Source organism: Lolium rigidum, chromosome 6, assembly GCF_022539505.1.
Source record: "Lolium rigidum isolate FL_2022 chromosome 6, APGP_CSIRO_Lrig_0.1, whole genome shotgun sequence".
NCBI lineage: Eukaryota > Viridiplantae > Streptophyta > Magnoliopsida > Poales > Poaceae > Lolium > Lolium rigidum.
Window position 1 is genome coordinate 88,612,179 of NC_061513.1, and position 11,646 is coordinate 88,623,824.

The 11,646-nt window shown below is 41.2% G+C and overlaps 2 protein-coding genes across 2 annotated transcripts; both read left to right on the plus strand.

Annotated features, from left to right (window-relative positions):
• The first annotated feature begins 738 nt into the window (after positions 1-738).
• Positions 739-1,958, plus strand: LOC124666033 (F-box protein At4g18380-like). The gene has a single exon (XM_047203376.1). It carries the CDS (start codon positions 833-835, stop codon positions 1,892-1,894), a length of 1,062 nt encoding a protein of 353 aa, XP_047059332.1. The 5' UTR covers positions 739-832; the 3' UTR covers positions 1,895-1,958.
• Positions 1,959-9,555: 7,597 nt separating this feature from the next.
• LOC124662926 (aquaporin NIP3-3-like) lies at positions 9,556-10,379 on the plus strand. The gene is made up of 3 exons (XM_047200705.1): positions 9,556-9,972; positions 10,079-10,140; positions 10,232-10,379. Exons 1-3 carry the CDS (start codon positions 9,556-9,558, stop codon positions 10,377-10,379), a joined length of 627 nt encoding a protein of 208 aa, XP_047056661.1.
• The last annotated feature ends 1,267 nt before the right edge of the window (positions 10,380-11,646 follow it).

An 11,646-nucleotide genomic window follows, 5' to 3' on the forward strand; every position in this document is an offset into this window, starting at 1 on the left:
GCGCGACTGACCCAGTCAATACGGTGGTCAATCCGAGTCTATCCATTTAAACGCCGTTGAAAGTCTTGTAACCTCAACTCTGCAAGTGCATAGGCCACCGTGACCTTCCCGAGACAACACATAAAGCAGCGCCCAGTGGCGAGCGAGCGGCACACTCTTCCCCTTGCACTAAACAAAAACCATCCCCAAGAGCAAAAATTCCCCAAGCATCCGGAGTTGCTGACAGCGAACCCTCATCCCCCGCGTCCTGCGAATCCGCTGCCCGCGTCTCTCCGAAATCGAAGCTCCGGGCTAGCTGCTCGGGCTGTGTTCTGTAGCTGTTAACTTCGTGCTCGAGTTCGCGTGGAACGTGGCTCGCCTGAACTGGGATCCCGTCGGGTTCCGGCGGAAGGTCGGATTTGAGAGCGGCCAGTGTCATCTCGGACCCATTGTATTCGCCGCCAGCTTGTCTATAGCCCTGCTCGTGGTAAGTACAGTCTTGAGTCTTATTGGTTTAGTTTGATTCATGCGATGTTGTTCAGTCTCCAGTCCTGAGTATCTGTTGGTTATTCTGTTCGTCCCGCCTCTTTGTTTAGAGAGATTCGTTGAGTGTTTGATGTGTATTACTTTGCTCAGCTCAGGTCGTTTGCTCATCAAGTCTGCGTGAGCGTGACCAATAATAGTTTGTTCAGTTCAGCTCTGCCCCTGTCGGATTTGTGTTCTGACTGTAGCCGTTCTTTTGTTTCAGAAAAAAACTTGACGGGCCGTGGTGCCGGCTGGAGCCATTCGAAGATCCGAAGCGCGTTTTCTACAGCAAAGCATTGCTAGTTCATAGCCATTTTTGTGTTGGAAAATGCATCCCAGGGCTCGAGTCCACGCAGACCCGGCTATGGAGTTGGACCAGATCGACTGCTTGCCGGACGCGCTCGTCCTGCTCATCCTGAACAAGCTGGAGGACGTGCGCTCCCTGGGCCGCTGCTCCGCCGTGTCGAAGCGGCTCAACGGGCTCGTCCCACTCGTCCACGACGTCTACGTCAAGATCGACCGTGTCGTGGCCGTGGACGGCGACGCCGACGACGCTCTCAACCTGGCATCTCCCAAGCCCCGGCACATCTTCTCTCACTTCCTGAAGCTCATGCTGTTCACCATCGTCAAGCCATTCCACAGCATCCGCAACCCGGGCAGGCCGCCGCTGTTCCCGCATCTCGCGCAGCATTCGCCCGTGCAGGTGTTACGGAGCTTCTCCCAAGTCCGGAATCTCCGGGTGGAGCTCCCCTCCGGCGATGTCGGCACCGAGGAGGAGGTGCTGCTGAAGTGGAGGGCCAAGTACGGGAGCACGCTTCAGAGCTGCGTGATTCTCGGCGGTACCCTGGTCGAGCGCAAGCCTACTGGCGCTGCTGGCCACGAGCCGTCGACGGATGACAGCGGAAGCATGCCGGAGTCTTTCTACACCAATGGCGGGCTGAAGCTCCGTGTCGTGTGGACCATCAGCTCCCTGATTGCCGCGTCGACGAGGCATTTCCTTCTCCGGTCAATCATCAACGACCATCCGACATTGAGAAGCTTGGTCTTGGCGGACGCCGACGGGCAAGGCGTGCTGTCAATGGGCACGGAGCAGCTCGAGGAGTTCAGGGAGAACCAGCTGTCAGCCTCGGCGTGTTCCAACAGGACGCAGGTCCCGGCGTGCAGCATGAAGTTGAAGTATGCGCCGTACCTCGAGCTGCCTGGTGGCTTGGCGCTGCAGGGGGCAACTCTTGTTGTTATCAAGCCGTCTGCTGATGGGACTAGTGGTTGTCATGTCAGTCGGAAGGAAACTGAAGCTTTTGTTTCAGGCGCGTTCGATGGACCGTTCAGATTCGCGGCCAAGGCGCTGATGAGGAGACGCACCTATCTTTTGGAGATGAATGGTTTCTAAGCCTGTTGTTCCTCGAGCTGTTCATGAATATAATTTTAGTGCATCCCAGCATTTCCCTTCTATTTTTGTTGGCTTGATCTCCTCTAGCGCACTAGTCTGAGAGCTTGTTCTGTCGTGTCTTCGTGTGTGCATCTCAGTGTGTGACACAAAACACAGTAAGTAGATCTTCACTTGGACCACGTTGGGCCATCGTATCTTGGGTTAGGCTTCATGGGCCGTCACACCCTTCTAGTCCTAGGTGAATTCAGGGTTCCGCTCTCTGGTTGTTTCCCACATCTGTTTTTTTTTTTCGTAACACAAGTATAGATGCAGATGCTCACACATACATATATACACTCACCTTATGAACGTACATACACATACTCTATCCCTATAAATATCTTCAAAATACTGAGTTCAAGAAATTGATCTGACTGGTCATGAGATTGACGAAATCATCACGGACACCTCGCTGTCGACGGGAACATCGTCACCCACTGAAAAAATATTTCGCCTTTTAATAAGACACCAAAGTGTCAAATTTAAAATTTGAACTCTGGTGAGGTGGAGGTGTTACTGCCCTCCTAACCATCTAAGCACAAATTGGTTTTCGCATCCTGATAATTCCATCCTCCTGTTAGTGCTGAATCTGGGTGACACGTTGTCACAAGACTAGGCTTCAAAATACAGCTGATCATGTACGTGTGGCTCAAAGAAATGGAGACTTTGTTAGGGTACATACGACTTAGATTACATCATCTTGTATCAATATATTAGGCTTCTTGGCCGTTAAGTATTGTACCATTATATATATCCCATGAGGGTCCAATTCATATAACACTAGAAATTAGGGATTCTGCAAAAGATGATATTAGAGTGGTTAAATCTTACAATGCCGATCCTAGGTTTGTTCTACCACTTCGGTATCGCGCTGCTGTAAGGGTATATTGTTCCATCGTGTGTTTTTGATAATTAATGATAATTCTTATGGACTAGTGTTTTCATTGAGTATATATGAAGGAATATTTCATAGGTAATTCGTGTAGTCTATTTGTTGAATTCAAGTGTGGATGTCATGACAATAAAAATATATCTTGAATATTGGTATTAAGATCATCGATTTGAAGAAAAGAATATGATATAATCAGGAAGAAAAAGTGAAGATGGAGTTATTGTCTGGAACTCATTTTAGTCATGCTCTACCTTATGTGTTAAGCAATGGATAATCAAAGTATTATGTTAGAGCATGAACAGATACAAGGTTAACCAAAATTAAGAGAGAAAATTAGATTCAAGCTGATTGACACACAATGGCGGGTACATGAAAAAGTAGAGGGTGGGCACTCCTCCAAAAATAAAACTGTACTCCCCTAACTCTTATAAAGGATTGACAAATACAAGGCCAATTGATGGGCAACATTTATATTCAACACATACATTTTACATTAAAAAAAATTGAAGCATGAAAAGAGTCTTGTATGATGAAATATATCATAAAAAATAAATTACGTTATTAGGATTTCTTAACTTTCTTAACTCTACGCTCGCGAGCTTCCATAAAAGTTTCAATCATCCCATCTTACTTACTTTGAACAACACACCTCGTTCAATAAATTTCACTAAGCATTGTTCATGAGCTCATCACCTATATGATTTCTAAATATATTCTTCACAAGACTCATCATAGAAAAGACTCTTTCAACACTAGATGTCGCCACCGATAAGAGCAATATCAATCTGAGAATTACAATAGAAACTAAGCAACATAAATATGAGCTATTGGTTTCCATTTATTACCATAAATCCATAATGGGGCTATCTCTTCGTAGTCAATCCTTAATGTGGCTATGCCTCTTCATAATCAACATGAAGGTGACGAATTCTCAAAAACAAAAATGAAGGTGATGAAATGTGGCTATTCCTCTTCATAATAAATTCTACAATTGAAATATAAAAAATTAACATATATATAACCTATTGCTCTCCATTTATCAACATAAAACCTTAATTCTAAACAGTTATACTAATTGATTAAACTAGATAACGCCCTGCGCGTTGCTGCGGAATATTTTTCCCACATATCTGATTGTGTAGCACTGTGCACTCATGGAAAAAGAATGGAATAGTGAAAGAAATGGCGCCGTAAGGACAATATTTTGCCATAACCTGGTACTTCTTATTAATAATGATGCATCACATGTCCATGTACAGCTTAAAAGGTTCCATTTACACCTGTATGCTCAATTAGAAAGTCACAAAAAATGTCCCGCCATGCTAATTAACTAACATCTACTATCGTATGCATCAAATTAGCAATCTGTTTAAACGCCAGTACGCGATCAACGCCGGAAATCCAAACACCTCATGCCGGTAGAGGGTCACATTCCTCAAAGCCTCGTACGTCGATCTAGTGTTTTGTATCACCACCGGTGGAGAGGGAAGCCCCGTTAAACTTCCAAAACAAGAATAATCAAAGCACTAATATATTAAGAGGCTCATTTTAAGCTTTGGGTCTGGTTCTGCAGCTACGAAAATGATTATTGCGGTGTGCGCCATAGATCCTGCAACGTTAGTCTGTACGATCATAATAAATATGAGATCTTGGAAATAAAAAGCCAATTAAATGGAGACACGGGATTTCCATTGGGCAACTATCAGTTTTAGAAAGTTTACCTGTAAATCAAAGCGAGAAGCTAGGCTGAAGGGAAGCTAATGACATCAAGTCACCCATTGAGATACACTGAATATGAAAGTACCGCATAACTGGATATTCATTTCCCGCATCTGGTAAACTGATTCAAATCACGTTAGTAAGATGTTGGAATGTCGTTCCTATGTATAGCAATAATCACTTCAGATATCATGTGCAACCTGGGAAGGAATGAATAAATACCACACAAAATCTCAAGATAAGGTAGCGAGCCACACTTGCCAACATGTTCTGCACTCTGTTAAATTCTTCACACTCGAAAAAACTCTGTTAAATTCTAATCCAGTTACTAAACTCTGGTAAAATTTATGCAACCTGCAAAAACAAATGGCGGAAACAACTCAGAAATACATTCATGGAAAGAAGGACATCAGGGACATGTTTTCGACATATACCAAAGATTCACTATATGGAAGATTCACATCTGATATACTTCCGCCATGCAATGCCCATGTTTAAACTGTTTCTCTTTTCTTTGTCACTCAAATAAAAGACTCTCGGTTGATGGAGTGGTAGAAAGAAGTCAATTCCACTGCATGCGTATTTGGTATTTTTCTTCACTATAACCTGCATGATGTGAAAGGAAGGTATTTTAATCTGAATGGAACATATTGTTCTTATTTTGAAGTCACGCAAAAAAAAAAAGAATATATGTGGCCATCTAAATAACCGATTCTTCTAGTTCAAGCATATTAGCGATCGCTAGTATTCGCTGAAGTGGCACGGTTGGAAGTTGCAAACTGACCAAGCATGCGTATGACTGATATTTGCTCCGGAGAAAAGGTTAAAGGTAGGATGGTTACTGATACAGTAGTACGTACATAGGTGTGCATTGCCCATCTAGAATCTGATTGAGAGAGTACACGCACCATCGTACAGACTGGTTGAATCGGTCGGTTCAGGTAGGCGCGTGCCTCGTTCCAGGCGTTGGAGCTGCTGGAGCTGTGAGATTCTGGCACTGCATGACCGATCGCTTCATGTGGGTGCTCGAGTTCAGAACAGACGATTCAACGGCTTCATGATAATTCAGAACTTGCGCTTCAACTGCATGAACAGTCAACTTTGACATGTTGTCAAATCTCTCGCAGACTCCTCTGATCACATACGGAAGATATTGAATTACTCACAAACGCCCCAAAAAGTATCTTATGAAGAGAAGCATCACCAAACAAAGAAAATATATGCGGATCTGCATCACACGGAAAGAAATAGTAGACATCTAGGCTTATCCCGATCTACAACAGAAACAAAGACCAGAGGATTAAAAAAAAGAGTAGGAAACCATAAGCGTGATGAAGATTGCGTGGTGTCAGGGTCCTGCGATTTGAGAGTGTCCAGTGTTTACCGGTTAGCCGGAAGAGCAAAACGAAGGCAATGAGGAGTTCGCAGCAGGATTCTTGGAGGAGCCATTTATAGATCGAGAAGTTGTATCACCGACGGATTCGAACAGGCAAGAGGACGTAGCCAGAAATTGGAATGAGGAAGGGGACTGGGCACATGCTAGGCGAGGAATAAATGACCAAATGGAAACGGAAGTCTCAATGATTGGGGAGTAAATCAATCGGCTTCTTGGTGCATAGCTTAAGTATGCGGAGAAGATAAATGGGTAGAGGAGCTGAATCGGTGCATAGCTTAAGTATGCTGTCACTCGGCAAAGCAAAGAAAAAGATAAAGGGGCAAAAGAAAATAAATGGTGACGTGAACATGGGATAGCTGATCTGGTGGGCTTGCTGAGGTGTCATAGCTGCATGTTGAGATAAATAAGATAGTGGGGATGATCTTCTTAGTTATATAGGATATCACTACATAATTGAGTAATGCCACTACAAATAATGGGCACAAAACATGTGTACAAATTGATTTAATACCACTACATAATTTATTTCATATCACTACGAATAATAGGCACAACACGGTAGAATAATGGGCACAAAAATGAATTGCAGCATACAATTCTTGCTCTTGCTGGGACTACACTGCTACTGCCTTCCTGGCTGCTGGACTGCTACAGGCTTGCAGTGGCGAGCAGTGGACGGCTGAATGCCGTAGCCGATAAAAACTGGAGCAGGAGGCGAGTGCAGAGGAGCCGGTGGCCGCGGGCTGGGGGATACGGAGAGGGGTGAGCCAGGGGAGGGCCAAGCCGACGAGGAGATCTGGGATGGCGCCTGACGAGAGCGAAGGGGGTTCCTCCCCGGTTGCAACAACCATGGAGTGGGCGGGTCGTGCAACAGCAAAAATGGCGGCCACAGGCTCTTTCGCATAGAAATTGGTGTAACAAATCATGGGCTAAGCCCTCATGGATCATAAATGATTTCTTCTATGCAATCGTGTTCGATGATACTGCCATCGCACACAGTTCTTTCAAGCTTCAACCGTGTGAGATATCCCAACTCATCACCTACCCCCGTGTGGTGACGTTTGAGTAAACCATATGACGAGGGAAATTTTGATCATATGTGATTATTTGATCTGTAATAGTGGGCGGGTGACTTGCATCTACATTTGTTTTCTGTTTATAGTTCTCTCTTGACGAGTCCCATGAAATGTTGTTGCCTAGCAAGGGGAAGCCGAGAATGTTGCATTGGATCGGGAAGATATTATAGAGGTTAAGGTGACGGGTTCCACTCGAGATATATTTCATTGAGATGAACTATGGGAGGATACTGATGACAAAGTTAATGAGTTTTGTGCAGCAAGAATGGTATATTTCCTTTTGAACCATCTGCTATTGGTAAATTTGGTGCATCAACTAATTTGGTACGACAATTAATAATCAAACATGCATAGTACTTTAAAACACAGAACCTCTAAACCTGCATTTTCCTGTTTATAATATTAGTGTTTACTATATTGTTTACAAAATAAGATTAGAGAAAGTCGTTTCTATGTTGCCTTTATCTCGGATACCCAACTTTCTAAGAGAGAATATATTTGCTCTCAAGGAAAACCAAGTTGATCCGTAATTCAGTGCCTAGAATCCCTTGTTTATAACTTAGAATTTATTTTTCTTAATGTTTTGTCTAATTTTGGTTGTCCAGCTTTTTTCTTAATTGGTTTTTTCACTATGTGAAGTAACTGTCTTTTAATTCAGTTTTTCTACTCAATTCTCCATTATCATATTTTGTAGAGAAAAACTTCTCTAGCTTTTGTCTTATATTAATGTAGATATACTTGTTCAAACGAGCACTTGTCCATTATCATATTCTAGCATTATATATCTGCCATGAGCTTATGAGCATAACCCAACTAGATGACATAGGTACTAAAATTTTAGGAACGCCATAATAGTACTAGGATACCGTAGCATATTATTATTATTATTATTATTATTATTATTATTATTATTATTATTATTATTATTATTATTATTTTATCTCTTGTAGTACATGCTTCAAGATGGGGAGGAACAATAGGTCTCTTGGTGCATATATACTTTTAGCCAGAAAATGATAACCAAAATTGATCAAATTGTCCAAACAAATCTACCACGACGGATTTAACATATTTTTTTATTGATATTTCATATAAATATCTAACTTTTCCTTATATGTTTGTTTACACTAATTGTCTTATACTTTTGCAGTTCTACTCAATAAAAATGAATGCTTCCATTCTTATATTTTTTAGGAATTAACTGGAATTATGATGCACATTTTTTGTTAGATTGCTTGATATTTTGAGGTAAGACATAAGACATGGCTTCAAATTCAGTGGATGAAACCGACATAAATGTAAGATGGCACCTAACTAAAAGTTAGTAGTCTGTAGTATGCATGTGGGAACATATTACTCCCTCATATAATTTTTTGTTAAAGTCAAACTTTTTAAAATTTGACCAACTCTATAAGAAATATATCAACATCTATAATATCAAATGGATATGATATGAAAATATATTTCACCAGTGGCAAAGCAAGGGCTCCAACCTTGGGTAGTCAAATAAATGTATTTGCATGAAATTTTTAATATTTTTTATATAATTTATTCTTGTATAGCTGAAAAACTGTGTAGTCAAGTGACTATAGAGCTTGTGTGTGGCTCTTCCACTCTATTTCACGATGGTTCTCAATATATTAGGATTATAACTGACAAATTTTTATATAGTTGCTCAAACTTTTTTTGACTTTGAAAAAAAACTATATGCAACCTATTTTGTGATGGAGGGAGTATGGTTAGAACGTTAGGTTTTTATATTTTTTATATAGTTGCTCCAAAAAAATTGACTTTGAAAATAAAACTATATTTAACCTATTTTGTGATGGAGGGAGTATGGTTAGAACGTTAGCTTCTTATATATTTTTATCTATATGTGGCAAATATTTTATAAGAATAGATAATAAAATCTCCTTTTGTTTTAAATATTGTCTCTCCACACAAACCAACACACAAGGATCATTAAGTATTCTTACTCATCTAACAGTTAGATTCACATAAAATTCTTGGCCATCCGGATAAGATACAGTGTATTGTGCTGAACCGTATATTTTTATTCAATAATGCGTGTATTATCATCAACTAGCAGCTATTTTGGCCCAAGATCCATGGAATATGCTTCCTATAACCGGGTTGACCTCTTATTTATTTTTGATCATATCAACAAAGCGTCTGTTTGGCTATTAGCTGATTTTAAAGGTGTTGACCTAGAGCAACATGAAAAAATGTATATTGCAAATTAAGGTGTTGACCAAGAGCAACATGACAGGATGTATATTGGTATATTCTCTCCAAAAACGAGCTAGTGCTTGGGGATGATTGTGCCGATGGAACCGATCAACCATGTCATCGATGGCATCGACGATCCACCGTCCTCCCAAGCAACTCATCAGCGGCGGCGTCCTAAATTTCTGAACATGGCGACGGTGCCCCTAATGAAGAAGGTACATACCAAACTTCACCTTCTTTGCGCATCTAATTAGCCGCACGTTCGTTTGGCTAAGCAAGAACTACTACATAAGTATTTGTCGACCAGACGATGGCAGAGTTTCTGGGGACGTTCATTCTGATGTTCACGCAAGTGTGCGCCATCATCATGGACGAGCAGCACGACGGTGTCGTGGGCCTCATGGGCATCGCCGTTGCCGTCGGTCTCGCGGTCATGGTGCTCATCTTCTCCCTCATCCACGTCTCCGGGTGCCACATGAACCCTGCGGTGAGCATTGCCATGGCGGTCTTCGGCCACCTCCCGCTGGCCCACCTCGTCCCTTACATCGCCGCGCAGGTGCTGGGCTCAACCGCCGCGTCGTTCGTGGGCCACGCGATCTACCACCCCATGAGCGGCGGGATCGCCACCGTCCCAAGCATCGGCACGGTGGAGGCGTTCGCCGTCGAGTTCGTCATCACGTTCGTCCTTCTGTTCGTCATCGTTGCGGTTGCCACGGACCCTCATGCAGTAATATAATCTTCCTCTCCTTCTATCTCTTTACATAACTGCTTAATTTGATCGTCTTCCCCAAATGATCTTGATTGTCTTACGGAGTACAAAAATGCTTATATAGGTGAAAGAACTGATCGCAGTTGCAGTTGGCGGGACAATAGTGATGAATATTCTCATCGCAGGGTATGTAGAATCTGTGCGTGGTTCATTTCTATTTTGTTCGAAGCTGAGCAAGCTTGTTATTTATGTTGGCGAAAAAAAAAACATTGAGCAGGCCAGCGACAGGAGCATCTATGAATCCAGCGCGAACGATTGGGCCGGCAATTGTTACGGGGAGATACAGCAAGATTTGGGTCTACCTTCTGGCTACACCACTGGGTGCTATTGCTGGTGCTGGAGCTTATGTTGCGATTAAGTTGTAGTTACAAACTAGTTTTTTTAGGGAAATTTGTAGTTACAAACTAGCATAAAGAGAGGGTCGATCGTCAATGTAAATAGCTCTTTTTCCGGGAGCATTTTGTTTCTGGGAGCCTGCTAATGACTACACATAAATGCCTTTTTGAACTGTAGGATTATTGTGCAAATCAGTTTATCCTATGAAAGCCCTGGATCATGGTAGTGACTAGTGAGGCTACTAAAGTAGAATGGAATCAATTCATATACAACGTACTCCATAGAAACCACAATCTTAAAATGAGGTCAAATTCATTTATTAGTTTTTGGAATTGCTAATCCCAAGGCACCTATTGATTTAAGAAATACTTTTTAACCATTTGATTTGCCTCGTGATTCATGCTGATTTGATAGTTGTAAATCCGTTGCAACTGAGATTTTTCTAGTTGTAAATGGGTTGCAATTGAGATTTTCGTAGTTACGCCTAGGTTGTATATTGAGCAAAAAAATATTGAGACCGTTGAATTTCCTTCGAGATTTTGTGTTGGTGTATGAGTTGCACATGAGTCTCTCAACTATGCTATAACTAAGACTTAGACGACGTCACTTGACTGTGATTTAGTTAAATCTAAGTCGATTGAGATCTAGAAGTGCACATTTAATATTTTGCTTTGAAAACTCCAATAAAATATCTCTCTATATTATGCCCTCTGAATCCTCTAAATATTTTGTGCTTATTGCATGTCCACCATCCAAAAGCTCCACTTAAAAATTCACATATTTTTAAAATGATAAAGGATTTCACAATAGGTCACATCTCAATCTTACTTTTTTCTTTCAAATTCCTACACCCCAAAGAGGCCATAAATAGTTTCCAGTAATTCTTCTACGTCTTTCTTTCAAAAAAAAATCCATGTGTCATTCTATCTATTCACATTCTCACTTTCCATTTCATCTTTAATCACCTTTTATGTATTATCTTTCATTTGATTTTCCACTTTTGTTTCATTTTCATTATTTTTGGTTTTTTCCTTTTTATAACTTTACTAATATACCGCGTTAAGTTATCATAACAACAAGGTCAAATCCTATATATTTTTTCATGTATTTTAACTATATATAATAAATTCATGATGTATTTCTTTTCGGGGAAAATAAATAAAAAATTGTTCATTGATGTACGCAATGCTAAAATGATTTTTTTATGATTTCGAGAAAAAAAAATACATGTAAGACAAGCGAGTTTATTACCTTCTCCATGGAATACTATTTCTCTTGAATAAGACATTTAAGCAT

Coding starts and splice junctions, on each gene's coding strand:
- LOC124662926 (XM_047200705.1), top strand. CDS start 9,556: ATGGCAGAGTTTCTGGGGACGTTCATTCTGATGTTCACGCAAGTGTGC. Junction 9,973..10,078: donor TTGCCACGGACCCTCATGCA/GTAATATAATCT, acceptor ATGCTTATATAG/GTGAAAGAACTGATCGCAGT. Junction 10,141..10,231: donor ATGAATATTCTCATCGCAGG/GTATGTAGAATC, acceptor AACATTGAGCAG/GCCAGCGACAGGAGCATCTA.
- LOC124666033 (XM_047203376.1), top strand. CDS start 833: ATGCATCCCAGGGCTCGAGTCCACGCAGACCCGGCTATGGAGTTGGAC.